The sequence below is a fragment of the Durio zibethinus genome, chromosome 18, assembly GCF_047325235.1.
Source record: "Durio zibethinus cultivar Kanyao isolate XHJ-2024 chromosome 18, ASM4732523v1, whole genome shotgun sequence".
Taxonomy (NCBI): domain Eukaryota; kingdom Viridiplantae; phylum Streptophyta; class Magnoliopsida; order Malvales; family Malvaceae; genus Durio; species Durio zibethinus.
Window position 1 is genome coordinate 9,909,273 of NC_143179.1, and position 20,016 is coordinate 9,929,288.

General features: G+C 36.6%; 4 protein-coding genes across 8 annotated transcripts; 2 read left to right on the forward strand and 2 right to left on the reverse strand.

Annotated features, from left to right (window-relative positions):
• The first annotated feature begins 67 nt into the window (after positions 1–67).
• Positions 68–2,370, forward strand: LOC111299423 (enhancer of rudimentary homolog). The gene is made up of 4 exons (XM_022894607.2): positions 68–204; positions 547–640; positions 1,192–1,312; positions 1,910–2,370. The coding sequence occupies exons 1-4, from the start codon at positions 202–204 to the stop codon at positions 1,998–2,000; spliced, it is 309 nt and encodes a 102-aa protein (XP_022750342.1). The 5' UTR covers positions 68–201; the 3' UTR covers positions 2,001–2,370.
• A 511-nt stretch (positions 2,371–2,881) lies between these two features.
• Positions 2,882–10,298, forward strand: LOC111299420 (protein RRC1-like). 5 transcript variants are annotated; one of them, XM_022894600.2, is made up of 18 exons: positions 2,882–3,030; positions 3,162–3,267; positions 3,414–3,549; positions 3,729–3,774; positions 5,173–5,233; positions 5,348–5,497; positions 5,746–5,865; positions 5,972–6,137; positions 6,460–6,572; positions 6,776–6,847; positions 6,985–7,206; positions 7,336–7,394; positions 7,490–7,574; positions 7,668–7,805; positions 8,133–8,357; positions 8,500–9,293; positions 9,436–9,602; positions 9,715–10,298. In XM_022894600.2, exons 2-18 carry the CDS (start codon positions 3,193–3,195, stop codon positions 10,032–10,034), a joined length of 2,949 nt encoding a protein of 982 aa, XP_022750335.2. In that variant the 5' UTR covers positions 2,882–3,030; positions 3,162–3,192; the 3' UTR covers positions 10,035–10,298. The 5 variants fall into 5 exon arrangements, with proteins under 5 accessions (XP_022750335.2, XP_022750337.2, XP_089603544.1 ...); XM_022894602.2 differs by having other exon boundaries at positions 3,193–3,267; XM_089747418.1 differs by lacking the exon at positions 3,729–3,774.
• Positions 10,299–10,503: 205 nt separating this feature from the next.
• LOC111299421 (Myb/SANT-like DNA-binding domain protein) lies at positions 10,504–15,239 on the reverse strand. Its single transcript, XM_022894605.2, has 9 exons — positions 15,106–15,239; positions 14,465–14,801; positions 14,232–14,382; positions 13,288–13,628; positions 13,058–13,196; positions 12,266–12,603; positions 12,042–12,198; positions 11,492–11,832; positions 10,504–11,292 (listed from the first exon to the last, which is right to left on the reverse strand). The coding sequence occupies exons 2-9, from the start codon at positions 14,795–14,797 to the stop codon at positions 10,777–10,779; spliced, it is 2,316 nt and encodes a 771-aa protein (XP_022750340.2). The 5' UTR covers positions 14,798–14,801; positions 15,106–15,239; the 3' UTR covers positions 10,504–10,776.
• Positions 15,240–16,118: 879 nt separating this feature from the next.
• LOC111299425 (putative folate-biopterin transporter 2) lies at positions 16,119–19,569 on the reverse strand. Its single transcript, XM_022894610.2, has 5 exons — positions 18,648–19,569; positions 17,744–18,003; positions 17,547–17,642; positions 17,305–17,475; positions 16,119–17,060 (listed from the first exon to the last, which is right to left on the reverse strand). Exons 1-5 carry the CDS (start codon positions 19,009–19,011, stop codon positions 16,461–16,463), a joined length of 1,491 nt encoding a protein of 496 aa, XP_022750345.1. The 5' UTR covers positions 19,012–19,569; the 3' UTR covers positions 16,119–16,460.
• Positions 19,570–20,016: the final 447 nt, after the last annotated feature.

A 20,016-nucleotide genomic window follows, 5' to 3' on the forward strand; every position in this document is an offset into this window, starting at 1 on the left:
AAATAGAAAGGAATCAAGTGCTTTTCATAATGAAAAAAAATCAAGATTAATGTTATTTATTACTGTTAAATAGTAAAATGTATTTTTAAAAATGATTTCATAATCTAATCACTTCGTTTTCGGGACTTCTTTCATTACTTTAACGTCGGCCGCAGATTCTCTTGACATACCTCTTTCAGTTCCACTCCAACATCAAAGCACATGGTAATTCCTCTCTTTCTCCTCTTCTTTTTCTCCATTTCTACTTATTTTGCTTGTAAAAATCTCTTTTTTTCTATCTCGAAACTAGGGTTTCGTCAAAAGTTTCTTTTTAATACAAAACTACGGGGACATAGTTCTTTAACTGGGCAAATCATAGTTATTTTCTTCTTATTATTACACGATTTAAGAGTTCTTTTTGTAGATATTAATTGTTGATTGATTGATTCTTTGTGGCGTGTTCATGACGCTCAAACGTATTCTAATAGTAATAGTAGTTTTTATTGGATTAATATGGTCAATGGTGTTTTTTAATCACCCTTTTTCTATTTTTGTGTGCGAATTTAGGCAAACAAGCACACCATTGTTTTGATGCAAACTTCGCAGAACAGAGCAACGAGAACATTTATGGATTATGATTCCATAAGTCAAGCTATGGATGGTATTTTTTTTTAATTTTCTCTTAGATTGTTTTTTTTTTTTTTTGTCATCTTAAATATTTGTTTTTGACAGTGATTATTATGAGTAGCTGTTAATTTTATGGCCTAAAAGATAGCAAGTGTTGTCATGATGGTTTGTTGTTACAATAGGGTTTAGAACTGGAAAACAAACAATCAAAATTGAGCTTTATGGTAGGGTACATTTTATAAAGGGCATTCTTCATTGTTCCCCTATAGGAACTCTAATCTGAATTGAAATGAAATCTTAAGTTTCTACTACATTAGTGTTCTTTGAAAAAGCTTCTACTTCAGGATAGACTTTGCCTTTTTGGAGTTTAAAATGATTCTTAGATTTGATTGTACTTATGTTTCTCTTTCCTCTGGAATGTATGTTCAAAATTATTTAAATTTTGAGTTGCCTTAAGAGAATGATTTGGTTGAATGACTCAGAGTGGTTCCAACATGATTCTCCAGAGGAATCTGCTCCCTTTTTCCTTTCCATCGTTTAAAAGATTTGATGAATTTAACAGTTTATGCTATTTGCCATGTGCAGGTATATGTGGACTATATGAAAGGAAACTCAAGGAAATAAATCCAGCAACACGAAACATCACGTATGACATTGCTGATCTTTACAATTTTATCGATGGCCTTGCAGATATGAGCGCCCTTGTGTATGTCTCTCTCTCTTCCTCCATCTTTTTTCTTTGGTCATTCTCATATATTGTATGTTATATTGCATGTTCTACTGAGCATGTGTCCATCAAGTGTCCTAACAACTGTCTATCAAAGGCATGAATTTGTCATGTAAAACCTGAACCTAAGGAATAAGTGTGTGTTTTGAGTCTATGAGTCACCAGGGAAGATATCTTTTTCTGCTGAAACTGAAATGCGTTTGTGAATGAGTTTTGTCCAACTTATAACAATAGATATGCTGTCAGACTATCCAAAACACTAGGATATGTCTGGCTGATGGGCAGTCTATGTATTGCTTGGATACTGTGAATGCCCCAATCATCATGCATTAAAAGATGAATGTGGTTTTACATATATGAGAGACAACATGTTGCACTGGGTTGTTGGGTTGTGCTGGTCTGGACTGTTTGAACAGGTGGAACCGTGTGTTTCCCATGTGTCCTACTGGAAGCTTAAAGGTTTCCAACCAATAGTTTTGCAAAGTCCGTTTACCCAAGGTTTGTTGCATGCATCCATGTTATTATTCCTTTGGTTTGGTGGGATAACTGATGTTATTTTTTGTTTCTTGCTTGCAGCTATGATCACACTATTCAAGCTTTTTTGCCTTATGACAGGCAATGGATTAAACAGAAAGTATTTCAGCACCTTAAGAAGTTGGCACATTAAATCTTCTTCACTGAAATTGAATTTAATAGAACGAGAAATGTGTACCAAGTGCAGAAACCCTCATCTGATTATTATGCTCTTGTTTCCCTCACTATACGCATATTTTTGAGAACCATTGCAGCGTTGTCCAGAGTTTCGGATGAATAGCAAAGGTGTTGTGTGGCAAATGTTGTACTCTAAGCAAAAATATTACTTTTGTCTAGGAAGCTTGACCCTGTATAATCATATAACATTTGGTCGCTTGGTTGATATGTGATGGCCTAAGTGAACTCGCCGGTATCACATCTAACCGAGTATTTGGATGATTTTTAGGGTTTGTTTATGGAACTGCAATTTCTGGTATGGCAATTCTAATTATAATTGTTTTACATGTTTGGTATCATGATCTTGAATGTTGATAAAAAAAGTACCGTAGTTACATATTTTCTAGCAGGGGTTACCGTGCTTTTTGTGTGTTCTCTGATTCGCTCGAACGCTGTAAGTGAAAAAAACAAAATTGATGTTTGTCCTGTGAAGTAATAATTTTAATTGGTAACAAAGGCTTGATGGTAACCACAAATCGTTTTTCTTTGGTTTCATTAAATTAAGTTTCTAATGTAATAAAAAATAGTATAAATAAAGTTCGTTGAATTCTCATGAAATGATATTGAAGTTTCACTTTTCCATTGCTCCCTCAATAACAGAATCCAATGTCTACCGACACAAGGCAAAATAGTATTATTCATTAACCTTGTAATTACTCATTAGGGTTTTAAACGGTTGCCAAACGACGACGTTTAAGCACTTGCGTTCTAATATCGTCATTTACCTTGCAACTAGCTTGCCCTCTGAACGTCGACAGCTCAAAACTTATTTATATATGAAAATCAAATTCTTTTAATGGAAGGAAATAAATCACTATACTAAAGAGCGCTATTTTATCTGTTTTTCTTTTTTTAATTGCCCCCTATTTTGGCTACGTTTCTCTGTGACCGGAGCCTAACAATCGATCCTCTAAGTTCAAATCGCACAAAGCCTTCGATTTGGTCAGGTATGGTTTCTCGCCTACTTCTCTATCCATAAATGAGGGGAGGTCTACTTTGATAGGGTTTACCATATGTTAGGGACTGAATCAATTTGGGGGTTTAAGTTGATTTATTTATTATGTGGTTAAATGATTAGGGTTTTGAATGTTTGATTCACTCATTTGAAGATGAGTTCGTTTTCAATCACGCGCAAGAAAACGCCTTTCCAGAAGCACAGAGAAGAGGAAGAAGCCAAGAAGAAGGTACAACGAGTTCTTTTACCTACAAAGCTCAAACCTTTAATTAATATGGTTTTATGTTCGGATTTCCAGCTTCTGAATTCAGCTTTATTTGCTCATTTTAGCTAAAATAATTAGTTTTAATTTTTGGCTATTGTTTTTCGTTACAGAGGGCGGAAGATGAAACAGCTCGATTATACGAGGAGTTTGTGGCTTCTTTTCAAGGAGATAATTCGCCTGGGTCGAAAGCATTTGTTCGAGGTGGAACAATCAATCCCAATGAGAAATTGAAGTCTGATTCCGAAGGTTAGTCTGATTCAGAGGCTCAACATTTGTTTTCAGCATCAATTTTAATGTATTTGTCTCAGTTTTTAAATGTCAATGTTTTTGTTTTGCACTATGGATTAGTAGAATGATTTTTCTATTATATCATGAGGACACATTAATAAAAATATGGGCCTTTTTTATTCCTTCGCGGATGGCAGGTGAAAAGTCCAAAGATGGGGTGTCTGTTCCAAAGAAGGGAAGTAGGTAAATTATTGCTTTTGATTAACCATGCTGCAATGCTAATGCTCTTTTGGTGAGGCATCATAAATAGAAAAGTTACATGGTGATGATAGTCATATTCTCATTCTAGCCTTGTATTTTAAAGGCTTTTATAATATCATGAAAAATTTCCATATGGCAGTTTGTTCCAACTTGCATGCCATTAAATTAGAAAAGGTTCAAGTAGCTGGGGTCCTTTTCTAGTTTAGAAAAAGAAATACTTGTTATTTATCATCTTCTGAATTTAAACTCATAATTGCGACTCCATTGTGGAATTGTTACCTTTTTTTAGCTTATTAAGTCGTAATCTGCATTTCAAATGAAAACTGTATGGGAAGTTAATGATAAGTTGTGGCTACCTCTGGCATAATGAAGAAGAAACTTCGAAAGTTTCACTTCAGTTGACAAACTGCGATGTGTAATTAGAGTTAGCAAGGAAAAAGTATTAGAACGTGATTCCTTTTAATTGTTAAAGATCAATTGAAATGAATGGTTATCCTGCAATTTTGGCCATCAAATCTTTTTCAATTGACATATATCATATATTCATATTATGCCATCATGTCATCAAGTCAGTCCTCCCTGCTGTTATGCTTAAACTTTATGGCTTGGATAGGTGCTAAATATAGAACCTTAGATCAAATTTACTGTCAAAGTAATCATTGTGTTAGATGGAAAATAAATGGACGTTTTGTCCTTGACTTCAGATCAGGAAGGCAGCCCTTAATTAAAATTTATCACAAACTAGTTGGGGTTAGTTGCATGAATGATTTTCTTTACTGGTGGGGTTTATAAGCTGGTTAGATTACCTTATCTCATGTTATTTTGACTTTTGAAGGGAAGTAAGCAACCTGTCTATTTTTTTCTAGCATGTTGGTTTACCTTTTTTAAAATATGTAACTGTCATTATAGCATTCTGTGTTAATAACATTTGAGAAAGATTAGTTTTTAGGATTTTGTAGTAATTTCAATTTGTGCGGTTAAAAGTGCTTTTTAGCAAATTTGAAGTCATGAGTAACTGGTCATAGCAGAATGAAGCTTATTTCAGATCTTACTTGGATAACCCAAACTTTAATCTGTCTGCTTCCAAATTTTATTAAAATGCTTTTAATTGGATTTCTTGAAGGAGGCTGTTCCGGCATGCCCGGTTGCTTACATACAAACAACAAAACTTGCTTAAAAATGAGTCCACTAATGAAATCTAAGAGCCAGTTTAGTATGCTTCAATTTTACATAAAACGTTTTAATAATGGTTCCCCTAGAAGGTCTTCTTTAAAGTTCATTAAAGAGGAAAAGCAATGAAGTTTTGTTAAAGAATGGGCGGAACTGTGAAAAGAAATCTTTCTGTAAAATGGAAGTTTATCTTTCATACTATTTCTGCAGGTATGTTCCATCTTTCATACCACCTCCTTTGGCAGCCAAGGGAAAGGAATCTGAGAAGAAGGTGAATTCTGTTAGTGAAATTATGACACATGTTTGTATTTATATCATTCTCCATTGAGTTTTCCAATTTGTTATATTCACGTTTAGTTCTAAACTTTTACCATGCCATTTGTAGGAGGAGGAGAGGCTGAAGGAGAAAGAGAAGGGAAAGTCTCGGAACATTGATCATTTTATGGAGGAACTGAAGCATGAACAAGAGATGAGGGAGAGGAGAAATCAGGACCGTGAACATTGGCGTGATGGGCATCATAGTGACAGTTCAGCTGTAAGTGTTTCAGTGGGATTCAATTTGTTATTCAATATTAGTGTCTAATTTTATAAATATTTCATGTATCTTTCCCTTTTCTTCCTTTGTTTCTTGCACTTAGATGTACAGTGGTGGTTTATGTATAATCTGAGTGTTTTTCTGTTTTTGCATGTAACATATCTCTATCTTGTTTGACATGTTATCTGTTTTGTGCTTCTTTGCCATAGAGATGTATGAATCTTACCCCTTGGTTGTTCCTTTCTCAGCCATCTAGTCGCTTTGATGAACTGCCTGATGATTTTGATCCTAGTGGAAAACTGCCTGGATCATTTGATGATGGTGATCCTCAAACTACAAATCTCTATGTTGGAAATCTCTCACCCAAGGTATGTTTGCTGTTGGTTTTAGATTGCTGCCTCTAGGCTGCCTTTCCCCTTTGTGACACGGTAGGTGCTAATTTTTCTTCTAACCATAATGTTCTTGTTAATATAGGTTGATGAAAATTTTCTTCTGCGGACTTTTGGAAGATTTGGGCCTATTGCTAGTGTGAAGATTATGTGGCCTAGGACAGAGGAGGAGCGTAGACGGCAAAGAAATTGTGGCTTTGTGGCTTTCATGAATAGAGCTGATGGACAAGCTGCAAAAGATGAAATGCAAGGTATTGTCCCAGACCCTTTATGTAGATATTGTGTGTCATACATCTTGTGAGAGAATGCGTCATGATGTCCTGGACTCTCGAGCTGTCTTTAATGCTTTAATTTGTTGATGCCATTTTTTCTACTAGTAAAATCCTATATGAAGCATTTGTAAATTGTGACATCCAAGTGTCAAGTTTTAGTAAGTGTTAAAATGCTCTATGTTTTTATCATTTTATGATTTTGTTGGTAATTTATGATTGATTGGAAGCTAACTGTTGTGATATATAGCTGTTTTTTTAATTTAAATTGATATATGACTTGAAGATATGTTTTGTTTGACAGGAGTTGTTGTATATGAATATGAGTTGAAAATTGGGTGGGGCAAATCTGTTGCTCTTCCATCCCAAGCATTACCTGCTCCCCCACCTGGACACATGGCCATCAGGAGTAAGGAGGTTGGTTATGTTCTTTTGCCAAAGAATTTAAGCTCACTTGAATAAAGTGCATATATGTTTCTGCATGAAAGATGTTAAGACCAAATTTCTCTCTTGGAGCTAGGATCTGGTAATATAACTTTGGTTTGAGTAGGCGGTTCAGAAAAGCCACTGCCTTTTGCTTGTCTATGCTATAATTTTGAAACTTATTTTCTGACTTGCAGGGTGGTTCCATAATCTTATCTGGTCCTTCAGGCCCACCGGTCACATCTGTTCCAAATCAGAATTCTGAACTGGTAACTTAACTGCATTATCTTCTTCATTTCGTTTCTCTGAAAAAATGGTAATTATTTACTATTGATATATCTTCCTGTCTGAGGTAATTCTTAATTTCTCTATTCTGAATTTACATTTATAATTTTCTTTATGCCAGGTTCTTACTCCAAATGTTCCAGATATAATGGTTTCTCCACCTGAGGATGGTCATCTCCGCTTTGTGATAGATACAATGGCTCTTTATGTTCTTGATGGAGGATGCGCTTTTGAACAAGCTATTATGGAGAAGGGTCGTGGCAATCCTCTATTCAGCTTTTTGTTTGAGCTTGGCTCAAAGGAACATACTTACTATGTCTGGAGAGTATATTCTTTTGCTCAGGTCCATTGTTTTAGCTATCTGAATGCATCTTCCTAGGCCTTGGTGTTATATTGTAACATAAAATACCATGCTTTGATTTATGTGAGAAGGAATAATTATTGAAGAGCTTCAATGTTTGTGGAATTGCAGGGTGATACTCTTCAAAGGTGGCGGACAGAGCCTTTTATCATGATAACTGGTAGTGGAAGGTAATGATGTTCCAACATTTTACTTCTAATGAAGTTCTTTTCGCAAGTTGTGTTAGACCATATTGGTGATGGATAGTTTTTTGTTCTTTTTCTAGATGGGTACCACCTCCTTTGCCAACTACAAAAAGTCCAGACCATGAAAAGGACTCCACTGCCACATACGCTGCAGGAAGAAGCAGGGTATTCCAGAGATGAACATGTTTTGTTCCTGATTGTGGGATTCTTTTGTGATTTGAGTAAATTAATGATCCTTTATTGTATTGATTTTTACAGCGGGTGGAGCCTGAACGAACACTTACTGATCCACAAAGGGACGAATTTGAGGACATGCTACGGGCATTGACATTGGAGAGGAGTCAGATAAAGGAAGCTATGGGCTTTGCTTTGGATAATGCTGATGCTGCTGGAGAGGTATCGCTTATATCTACGGCATGCTGTAGTGAATTTTATGTTCTATCAGTTTTGTCTTCTACTCTCATACTAGGCTGGGCCTCTCTTGAGGATTGCAACTTTTTAATGTTTTTATTGTTGTCTTTAAAGTTAAAAAAGAGTCTAGATTGTAGAAACAAAAGAAAATTTACAAGGGAGAGGAACAACATTCAAAGTCTAGTACCGACATGTGATTACTTGCAAAATCCTCCATATCCTTAAGTTGCATTCCACAGTCTGAACCTTAAACAATATTATGAGAACATAAATTTGATGCATGATCCCCCCCCCCTTTTTTTTGCCCTGCAGATAGTTGAAGTGTTGACTGAGTCTTTGACACTTAAAGAGACACCTATTCCAACTAAAGTTGCAAGGCTCATGCTCGTCTCTGACATTCTTCATAATAGCAGTGCTTCTGTTAAAAATGCATCTGCATACCGTACCAAATTTGAAGCAGCATTGCCTGATATAATGGAGAGCTTTAATGATTTGTACCGCAGTGTAACAGGAAGGATCACCGCTGAGGCCCTTAAGGTAGGTATAATGTTAACCTTTTATCCTGAAACCTATTATGTTTGTTTTGCTGGTAGCTGCAAAATGAACTGGCTTGTGGCTATGTGTATGTTTATTATCTTTGGTTTTTGGGTTTAAAGGTGATCTTTCTTGGTTCCTGCAGGAACGGGTTCTGAAAGTGTTGCAAGTATGGTCAGACTGGTTTCTTTTTTCAGATGCATATGTGAATGGACTGCGAGCCACTTTTCTTCGATCAGGAAACTCTGGTGTGGCCCCATTCCATTCTATTTGTGGTGATGCACCAGAAATTGAAAAGAAGACTAGCTCAGAAGATGTAGTTGATGGGATTAAGGCCAATCAAGATGCTGCTTTGGCAATGGGCAAAGGTGCTGCTATGAAGGAGCTAATGGATCTCCCACTTGCTGAGGTGGAAAGACGTTGTAGACATAATGGATTGTCTCTTGTTGGTGGTAGAGAGATAATGGTTGCACGGCTATTAAGTCTGGAAGATGCAGAAAAGCAGAGGAGTTATGAACTAGATGATGAGTTGAAGCTTCAGTCAAGTTCTAGTAGGTTTCCTAGTGGTCAGAGAGATGCAAATGCTGAACCAGAGCCTATGGAATTGTCTGGATGGACTCAATATGTAGAGGATGAGATCCATTCAAAACGCAAAGGGTCTGTTCCTCAGGCTGAAACACTTCCAATCTCCCACCCTGAGCAAAACGTATTCACAAAGAAAGATAAAATCGATCCTGTTTGGCCAGCCTCTAAATGGGCTAGAGAGGATGATGACAGTGATGATGAAGAAAAGAGAAGCACTCAGGGTCTGGGGTTGAGCTACTCGTCTTCTGGAAGTGAGAATGCTGGTGATGGTCCTAGTAAGGTTGATGAATTGGAGTTTGGAACTGATGTAAACATTCCAGCTCCATCTGAAAGTGCAATGAATGAAGAGCAGAGGTATGGTACTTTTATAATGATGAATTCTCATTTCTTAAGGCCACACAAAACAAGCCAAAATGTTCTTATCAATTCTGTGCAGTAGCATTTGCTCATGCGATCATTAATTTAATATTGCTTCACTATGCTTATAATACCATAGGCAAAAGTTGAGACGTCTGGAGGTTGCTTTGATAGAATATCGAGAATCCCTTGAGGAGCGGGGAAATAAAAATGCTGAGGATATTGAGAGAAGGGTTGCAATTCATCGGAAACGGCTAGAATCTGAATATGGTTTATCTGATTCAAGTGAAAATATTTCGGGAAGAAGTAAGTCATTTTGCCATATGACAATATTGATACTTTGAAAGCCTTATAATTATGTACCTATCAAAGTTGAAAGTATATCCTGATATTAGTTTATACATTATTGAAATTGCAGAAAGAATATCCTTGGAGAGGAGAGATAGGCAGGATGATATGCGTGACTCTTCAAGAAAGCGGCATCGCAGTCAAAGTCAAAGTGAGAGCCCTCCACGGAAATCATCAAACAGAGAAAGGGCTGGAGAAAATGGTTCAGAAAAGGACCCTGAAAGGCACAGGGATAGAGATAGGTCTCATGATCTGGAAAGTGAAAGGGGGAGAGATAGGGAGCGAGACCGTCGTGAAAAGAGTGGAAGCAGGGAAAGGAATGACCATGACAGGGATAGAGGCAGAGAGAGAGAGAGGGATAGGAGAAAGGCGAATAAAATGAGATTTTAAGTTTGTGGCATACCTTATGTACGCTTTGTTTCAGCGTTAGTTGGGTAAGCTAATGGACTAATCTTGACCCAGTTGGTTTGTGATCTGGGTAAAATGGGTTTGAGACGAGTAGATGACTTGGTTTGTATTGGAGGCTTCAGAGAAAATTGGTTTCAAACAATGGTAAAATGCAAAAATTCCATCTGTGACGCCCCATGAGTGGAAATCTGGTTCTCGTTGAACCATATTGTAGTAAAATGTATTTTTAATTCCCTTGCTTTAAAACTTTCATGGCTCTCTTTGATATCTTTGATATTTTGCATTTTGCAAAATCAAGATAATTACCTACAATATTTACTGTCTTTAGACCCTCAAGCTAGTCCCCAATGCCTTTCTCTTTCTCGGATTTGTCTTTCCTCGAAGAAAATTAGAAATCTTCCAAAGCAACACTTCGCTCAATTTCAAAATCATTAGAGAAAAAAGGCAAAAGGAAAAGAATCCTTGGCGACATTAGATTATTGTATGTCTATAAAAGAATGATACTACTAGTTTTGAGGGGGATATCTTATAATGCTGCATGTTTTCATTACATGTATATGCTACAAAATTGTGGGACCAGGTTCAAAAAACCTTGCCTCCATGCATATGAGACATAGCCAAGAACTCAAGCTACTAGCAGAACTTGGAATAGATACTCTACCCATCGAGGAAAGGAAAAGGAAGTATCAATATTCTAAGAATTGAAACATCGAAAGGGCTGCTGCTATGAGCGAAGTTTTCTAAGCAGCCACTTCTTTCGCAATGTAACATCCAATGCCAAAAAAGTTTTTGCTTTTCTCTCATCTTCCAATAGATCACAAGCATCCAACAGAAGCTCATCATCTATGTCCGGAAGAGCTTGAAGTGCATCAACTGCACTCTCTATTGTTGAATTGTTCTTATTTCCTTTCTGACTTGCTAATCTTGTGACTACACCAGCCATCTTGGAAAGCATCTGCTGCATCTCCTGGTCCGTTTTTTGTGCTTTGCTTGCCGGTCCTAAGTCTAGTGTTGCAGTTGATCGCTTTCTTTGTTGATCAGATAAATGAATGTCCCCACCAGGAGTTTGTAGGTTTCCACAGGCTCTGTCCAATATAACTTTTGGGGCACCATGGTCAGTTTCCACACCTAGAACCTGACCATTGGATGTTGCATCTAATACTTTATCTTCAAATATCTTGCACAAATCACTATAAATGCCCAAGAATTTATCCCTATAAGACACTGTAACCGGGTGTTCCTGTAAAAACGTAAGTGTAAACAACATGCTATTGACAATACTAAAAAGGAATAGAAGAATATAAATTGTTAAAAGAGGTATGCAGAGGAAAAGAGAATAGTACATGGGTATCTTCCAACCACATGATGTTATGCCATGATTGTAAAATCAATACGAGAGTGATGGCTTAAATGATAAACCAAATGAGTAATTAACACACCTTAATGTAAACTTCCCAAACATCATCGCTTGCCACAACCATTTGCTTAGCTTCATCCCAAACAAATCCACTATGATTGAGAAGATCACTAATGTCATCATATTGTTTCATCAAGCAGATGTACTGATTTTCTAATATGTTCTTGTCCAATTGAAGCCCAAATTTTTCATTGAATGATTCAACCATATGAACCCATGCCTGTTCATTGAATGCCTGATCTATCTTATTCCCTTCACAAACCTGTTCTAACATAAGGTCAATAAAAAACCGGTCCATTGGGGCTGTCCATTCAAGTCCAAGATGATGAATACTGCCAGGAAAATGATCATTTTTTTCATTACCTGTATGTTAAGAGATCATGGATATACAAAAGATGCATCAATGCTTGAATAAAAAATTAAAACAATTCTTATAGCATTCCCTTCTCTATCATCTTGGAAAGTATATTGGGCTTTCTATCTTTTAGGAAATATGCTAAATCCTAGTTTTAGAAAAATGAAAAAGCTAACCAACAAATAAAAAACAAAACCAGATAACAGATGATACGTACCACAACAGGTCATTGAAACAGTTACATCGCCATCAGTCCCTACATTTTGAGCCAATCTGTTGTATCTTCTATCATAAATTTCTTGTCCAAATATTACTCGCAATTTGTGATAGCTTGGCACAGTTTTAACTCTGTATGATCGAGCATCTGGATGTGACTGCATGTATTTCAGGTAAGCAACAGAACTAATACACTATCATCAACAATAAAGGAAAAGAAATCACCTTGATATAAGCATCCCAAACACTATCTTCAGCTGTTACCATATCCCTTGCTTCATCCCACGAGAACCCACTTTGCTCGAGAAGAATCTTTATGTCGTTGTACAGTCTCCTTAAATGTTTGTATCGATTCTTGAGAACATCTTTATCATAGTGAGATCCAAATTTGACATTGAACGATGTAACCATGTCAATCCAAGCCCGTGTTATGAATGTCTGTCCAAGTTTATTCCCTCTATGGACCTGGTCTAGCAACAAGTCAATGAGATATCGATCCATTGGTGGCGTCCAAAATGTTCTTGTACGATCACTACTAGGAGTCACACTTCCCTTCCCGTCACCTGTAGATTAAAAGATCTAACTTTGGAAGAAAACTCAGACCAAAAGAAAAAAAAAAAAAAGGAGAAAAAGTTCATTCATCAAATAACCTTTAGATCTCATGTAAGAACTGTACTGGCAATCACATGAAACATTTATCTAAATGCATTGTACCATTAATTTCATAACTTTAGTTTCTAATCTGGTAGGTCAGAAAAAGGAAGATGTGAAAATTGATTCATGTTTGAGATGAACACTGCAACTCAGATTTTCATAGTTGATCCCTAAACTTATCATGGTTCATACTAAAAAATAAACTGAATTGAAAACAACACAAATAATCAGTTGATGAGCTTCCTTATCTCCAATTGACACATTATCACTCCCCTAGCAGACACTAGATGTCATTATGTATAATACATTGCAAACATTAGAATCATTGTGAATTTAATTTACTGTTAGAAAGCTCATACTCACCAGCCGTTGTTCCAGAGATGTCATATTCCTGGGGCAAATTATTAAGACTTCCTTCATCAACTGCTTCACCATATATTAGGACCAAATCGTTGTAGTTTGGAAGGGTTTTCATTCTATATGTTCGTGCATGAGGATGTGCCTACATTTAATTGTCAATTACTATTAACATATTATATGTATAAAGGTAACGTGCTAGTGAGATTAATGAAAACATCTTCAGAAACCCATACCTTAATATAAGACTCCCAAACATCATTATCAGCCATGATCATTAGCTGTGTTTCATCCCAGGAAAAGCCATTCTGTTTCAGAATAACTGTCACATCACTGTAGTACTTCCACAGTTTCTTGTATCTATGTCTTAAAACCCTCTTGCCATGTTGAGGACCGAATTTAGCATTAAATGAAGCAAGCATGTCTGTCCATGCCTGTTTGTTGAATGTATTATCAACCTTATTGCCTCTTCCTACTTGGTCAAGCATAAGCTCAATAAAAAATTGGTCCATTTCTGCATTCCATTCAGTTCGTGAATGCTCATTACTCATTGAGGGGAAGCTACCCATCGCATCACCTAAAAATTGGGGAACACGTAAGTGAAAGCATTTTTCTTACATTAGCATATAATCCATTCATATAAAAAAATACAAAATGAAGAAGCAGTCAAATTACAGATTCAGAATCCTTTTTCCCACAGTTAAACAGTTTTGTAAACAAAGAGATTATTTGTACCATTAAAGTATTAAGAAGAGATTTTTGAAGAATAAAAAGGAAAACAAACTGCCAAAATACCATATAAGTTTGGCCTAGCTTATGAGAAATTGCAACTTGGTCACCTACTACAGATTTGTGGAAAGACTCAATAGTTAATTGCAGAACATTTGGATTAGACAAAAGGTAATATGGGATCATTTACTGCTTCACAAATGGTCTAGGAACTCTTTTGCCCAACTTCAAGCACTGAGTTCCTTCTACTTCTTATCCAGTCAAACAGCACAGTAGATTGAACTCACTACTTTGTTGTTAGTTTTCTCTCCTCATTCTTCTTTCTTATTAATAGAAAGCATTAGCCAACATAACCAGAAAAAAAAAAGGCTACACTATGAATCACATGCTTTTCAGTTGAAGCAATAGCCACAAGCAGAGTCAAGGTTTATGCTATAAAACTGATACACACCCATATTTAATCCTTGGACTTCATCATCAAAGTCCACATCATGACTAGATCGACTATATCTTCCGTCTGCAGTTGTATACCCATATATCAAGCACAAATCATTGAAATTCAGTACTGCCTTTGTCTTGTAGGATCGAGCGTCCGGGTGAGCCTGCATGTATCATACAACATTTTACTATAATGAATATGGACAATTATCTGATATATATAACTGAATAGCTATGGGGATGGACCTTGATGTAGGCATTCCAGACATAATCATCAGCTACCACCATTTGTCGAGATTCATCCCAAGAAAACCCACTCTGACCAAGAAGATTCTTCACATCGTTGAATTGCTTCCATAAGTTTGTGTAACGACTTTTTAAGACATCTTTGTCATACTGAGATCCAAACTTTGCATTGAACACGGTAAGCATGTCTGTCCAGGCCTGTTTGCTGAATGTATGCCCAATCCTATTCCCTCTATGCATCTGCTCCAGCATAAGATCAATAAAATAGCGCTCCATTATAGGTGTCCAATATGTCCTCGTACGATCATTACTTGCAGGGATTTGGCTACCCATCTCTCTGTATTTCCAAGCAACAAAAAGGAAAACTTATACACTACTATTGCACTTTGAAACAGAAGTGGACAAGCATTCAGTTTCTATGAATCAACATCCCCAACCATAGAAAAGACTGGGAATTTAGTTTCAGAATCAAAAAATTCAAAATGGGTTTTAAAAGTTCAATCCTTTGAAACACATAACAGAACATATAATCCCAAATATTCAAAAAGAAACCCCTTTAATTAAAAAAAAATGAAACCCAGGAAAATATAACAAATATATATATATAGAAAGGTTAAGAAGGTCAAAGAAGTTTTATCTACCCTGAAAAGTAGAGAGAGAGGGATGGAGAATTGCAGAGTTTGGCGCGTAAGAAAACCAGAGATGGTGATAGTGAGACGGTGAAGAGTTAACCTAAATCCGGAATAAGCTCTAATCTTTCTCCCGTTCTGTTCTTGTTTGGTTACACACCCAACCATGACCAACCAATACCCGTCGTTCACTTTTTCCTTTTTCTTTTTTTTTGTCGTTTTCTTATTTCTAATGGCTGCAATTGGCCCCCTTTGGTCCACTAAGAGACCCGTTGGCCCATAGTTCTTGCGTTTGTTGATAAATGCCAGTTCCCGTTAGCCGGATCCGTTTATTTTATAACAGAGAATGCTCGCCTGGCAGAAGAAATTCTATGGGCCTAATCAGCCATAAGCCCATAAAGGCCCAAATTAAGCCCAATTAATAAAGGAAGATGATAAACGTAAATCCCATCCGTTATCTTATTTCTACTGACTGCAATTGGACCCCCTTGGGTACTCAAAAAACCCGTTGGCCCATAGTTCTTGAGTTTGTTTATTGAATGATGGGCTCGTTAGCCAGATCCGTTTATTTATAACAAAGAACGCTGGTTGGCCCGTGAATTATCTGCACCCAATCAACTAAAAGGCCATTTAGCCCAAATAAAGCCCAATTATTAAAGGAGCAGGATAATCCAGGCAAACCCAAAGCCCGATACTCAATCAAGAAGGACATCGTAATGCGATATAGCCCAAGAATTTCGGTTTTTTTTTTTTTTTCAGATTACCTTTAGTTTCCACTTTTTATTAAAGAAAAAAAAAAGTTTAATGCTCGTAGTTACTCCTGATAATTTAAAATATGATAGAGTGATATGATACAATAAAAAAATAAACTATAATAATGATACAATTTAAAATTTTAATAATAATTATATATAAATTTAATAAAATCAAAAATATATTTTTATATTATCATATCTACACGAATTATAATACGTAATTTTCATATAAAATACAATAAAAATATATAAATTTTAATATTTTACATATTATATAAATAATTAGATCTACTTGTAGATACATGAAATCATCAAATTTCAACAGTCAAAAGATCACAGCAAAATCCACCCACCTTTGACGTACATGGCTAGTTTTAAGAGTTAAACAAGTGCAACAATGAAATAATTTCCTTCATTAAAGCGTAGTATCTAACTTGATTCGGCAAGAAAATTCGTATAGGAAACAAATGACGTGTAAGAATTGATGATACAAGCCTTTCTCGTAGAAATTCTTATCGACATCCATTGATTTTAACTGAGTTGATTTTCCCTTCCAGATGTATGTGTAGTTACAGTGGTAGGAGAAATTAGCACCTTTGATTCTTGTATAAGTTATCTACCATCAACGCTGTTGACAAGTGAGACCAATTCAATGTTCTTGTCTTCTTCAGCTTCAGTCTCATCTTTGGTACCCAACATTTCAGTTGGAAGAATGGAAGAATTGGGATCACCTCTGGGTACCAGGAACAGGATACAGAGCGGAGACAGCCTCAATATGTTTCGGATCAATATCGCCAGCCAGAGATTTTGAAACTTTGTCCGAGTAACATTCAACAAGTGAAGTAACAAGCCTCCTCCCCACGAAGATGAGAGAAGCCCAACATTATCAATTGACATGAGCAAGGCGAAGAAGGTGCCTTCAATACCTGAAGGACAAAGCTTGGCACTCAGTACAAGAAGGGGCATCCATTTGAGTCGTCCAATCATTTGAGTTACCGCTTCACCAATCACAACAAAGAGATAATCTGGTATCCCAAATTTCAAGTTTATTCGCAGCACCAACATCAGATCTAGCATTCCTGCCAAACCAAAAAATAACTGAATCCAGAAAAGCAAGTCCCGGAAAGGGTGATCCTTCAGCATGTTTTGGTAGAGTATTGCCCCCAAGACGGCACCCACTGCACCAATTGAGAAAATGTAACCAATAGTCTCCTGCATAAGAAAGAGGAAAAACAGGTTTTACTACAGTGTAACCCATTTCTTTAAATCAAACATTAGAAAGTGCATGTAACGCTCTTCCAACTTAAAATCTAGTCATGATTTATTTCTTGTGTGATAACTTTGTATTCTTTTAAGGACTTGTCATGATTTATTCCTCAAATGCAAAGTCCAAAAGAATTAATATAAACAGCTGGTTGTCTTAAGAATTGAAGGACATGACTGCAGAATCACATACCTGAGAGAAAGAGGGCCCCTCCTTCGAGTCTGTGTACCAATAGAACAATCCCTCATTTATATTCAAGCTCACTGCGAAGGATAAGTACATATATAAACAAGGCCTCCAAACCTCTGGGTATTTCAACGTTGTCCACATAGCCTTGCCAGCATCAAGGAACTTCTGGCTTACCTGAGCAAGGGGAGAATTTACAATATGAATGTAAGATCAACCAAGATTCAACAAAAAGAGCCAAAGAATACCTCTTTGTAGGCAAAGTTGGGCACATGGGGCTCAGCAAGAACAATCCCAACTGAAAAAACAAGGGCAGCCGGGATGGTCAGCAATCCAAAGACCCCCTGCCAAGGAAGAGCGAAGAAGCTGTTAACTTATTGAATGAAAGAATGGAAAAATAAAGTATAATTGCCGAAACTGACAATAGAGTTAAATTGGAGCCAACCTTAGGGCCAATTAGGTGAACAAAAACACCACTGATAGAGAATCCCACTAGAGCTCCAATAGCAGACATCAAAGTACACAAGCTTTGCATATCAGCCGCAAGGGAAGGATGACTAATGCTGTTCTGTGCTACGCATGCATCAACAGTCACATCTGCAATAGCTACCCCAGCACTTCCTGCTGTCAATGCCAACAGGGCAAAAACCAGATGCAGCTTGCTGTGCAATGATATTAAAAGCATGGAGACCAAACCAAGCAAACCTGAAATTAACTTAAAAGGTTTAACAGAAGGAGAAGACTATTCATAACGTAATCATATAACATTCGATTTTTGTTTCATTATTTTCCCTAATTCCCGAAGTAGAAAGCATTTATATCACTCAGAACAAAAATGAAGTCTTGCCGCATTAACACAAACAGTAGTATACATGCCATCTTTCACGCTTTATAAACGTTCACTATTTCTCAATACAGAATGACCACTTAGAGATAAGCAGAAAGCATAAAAAGACACAGAGAGAATAATATTTTAGTAAAAATGACAAACTAGAAAAATGCAGTGAAGTTTAAACTTTTTACTTCTGAAATGTGAGAAGTAACTAAAGAGGAGATTGGATCATCATTATGCACAGAGATTGTAGATATCCACTAAAAAAAATGAAAGAATATCTACTATCATTGTGGCAAAGACTATGATATGGCTATATTAACCTTTGTAACACAGATGAAGCAAGTTGATAATCACACAAGCTCCAATTTTACAAAGCAAAGATCTAGATTACCTAAAATTTACCTGACAAGCTTCTAATTCCGCTGGAAAGACAGAAAGGGAACAATATGAATGAGATTTCATTGATGGCAATACATATAAATAGGTAAAGAAAAAGGTTGAACGGATAATTTACCAGATAGAATGAAATAGGGCCGTCTTCTGTAACCCAAAATTGGGACAACATCTGTGAGAAGCCCCCAAATAGGCTTGACAAGCCAAGGAATGGAAGTAATCCCGGAGTAAACCTGAGACTCAGAAGGCTGTACCTTTTGTACATCCTTCATGTAATACTCGGTGCCAACGCGGGCAAGAGCTCCACCCAAACCCTGGCTTATCCCATAAACGGATACAACTGCAAATACAAAACTCCAATGCGTTTCCATTGCAAGCATCCTAAACCAATAAATTGGACCCCAGAAACAGTAACACAATCCTTTGGGCTCACTATCCTCCTCCACAGCCTCCTTACAGGCTTCAACATTCCCTTCCTCCACCATAGCTCTACCTAAAATCAACAATGATCCCGGTCAACGCAGTTTTTAGGACATGAACATTCCATCAACAGAACACCAGGGAATTGATTGAGATTCCAAGAACAACGATGAATCTTCTAAAATTTTGATGCGTTGAAAACAATGGGAACCCATTTAACAAATCAGAGTTTCCTAAAGTGGGTTTCTTAAAGTTTTCTGAAACAGACAATATAAAAACTTCAAAATTTCCAAATGGGGGTTATAGTTTTTTCCATTGAACTTTCTTACACCCTTTTAACAAAGTAATCTTTAAGGAGTGTAAGACCAATATCTATGATCTAAATGTGTAAGCTAGATCGGAGAGACAGTAGTTTTAAGGTAGCAGAAGGCTCTTTTAGTCTTGGTAGCAGATATGATTTGACCAAACAGACAAGAAAACCCTCGCAAGCGATCAGATCTCTTCTATTTTTTTTTTTTAAATACTAAGAAAAACAAATTCCGTATTTGCTACTAAGGTTTTTAATTTTCTTTGAAAAAAAACATGCTCTACAAAAGAAAGAAATTAGTAGTTGGACATGGTTGGTATTGTTAATTTAAAAAAATAAAAAAAATGCTGTTCTGCTGTCGCATGGTTGATTTATTAGCCACATGAACATTTTCCTTACCACCTCGATCAAAGGTTTATATTCAGACGTGGCAGAACCCAATTGGCTCCTGGCGGTTAGCATGTACCATACACCGGTTACCACAGGTCTGGATGTCGGAATCCGACAAAATACTTGAACTGCAGTCTACAAAAAAGCAAGAAATAACCTCACATGCTGCTACATGATTTGTTCAATTTATCATTTGAAAGCCAATAACTATCCTAATTTTTGTGAAATTACAATGTCTTCGAATATTGCTTGTTATTTATCTTGAATACTTTTTTTCTTTGGAGGAATTAAACACGCCAGAAACTGGCCTCGTAAGTGATTAGTTCTCTTGTGTTCAGGTAGATGACATAGACTCGCCATCAGCCAAGCGTGC

Bases quoted from the DNA above. Each gene is read 5' to 3' on its own strand.
- LOC111299421 (XM_022894605.2), bottom strand. From the start codon at position 14,797: ATGGGTAGCCAAATCCCTGCAAGTAATGATCGTACGAGGACATATTGG. The intron at 14,383-14,464 runs GTCCATCCCCAT...TGATACATGCAG, and splicing joins TCTGGAATGCCTACATCAAG to GCTCACCCGGACGCTCGATC. The intron at 13,197-13,287 runs GTATGGGTTTCT...AATTAAATGTAG, and splicing joins TTTGGGAGTCTTATATTAAG to GCACATCCTCATGCACGAAC.
- LOC111299420 (XM_022894600.2), top strand. From the start codon at position 3,193: ATGAGTTCGTTTTCAATCACGCGCAAGAAAACGCCTTTCCAGAAGCAC. The intron at 7,207-7,335 runs GTCCATTGTTTT...GTGGAATTGCAG, and splicing joins GAGTATATTCTTTTGCTCAG to GGTGATACTCTTCAAAGGTG. The intron at 7,395-7,489 runs GTAATGATGTTC...TTCTTTTTCTAG, and splicing joins ATGATAACTGGTAGTGGAAG to ATGGGTACCACCTCCTTTGC.
- LOC111299423 (XM_022894607.2), top strand. The intron at 641-1,191 runs GTATTTTTTTTT...TGCCATGTGCAG, and splicing joins CATAAGTCAAGCTATGGATG to GTATATGTGGACTATATGAA. The intron at 1,313-1,909 runs GTATGTCTCTCT...TCTTGCTTGCAG, and splicing joins GCAGATATGAGCGCCCTTGT to CTATGATCACACTATTCAAG.
- LOC111299425 (XM_022894610.2), bottom strand. From the start codon at position 19,011: ATGGTGGAGGAAGGGAATGTTGAAGCCTGTAAGGAGGCTGTGGAGGAG. The intron at 18,004-18,647 runs GTAAATTATCCG...AGTTAATTTCAG, and splicing joins GCCCTATTTCATTCTATCTG to GTTTGCTTGGTTTGGTCTCC. The intron at 17,643-17,743 runs GTTGGCTCCAAT...CTTCCTTGGCAG, and splicing joins TTCACCTAATTGGCCCTAAG to GGGGTCTTTGGATTGCTGAC.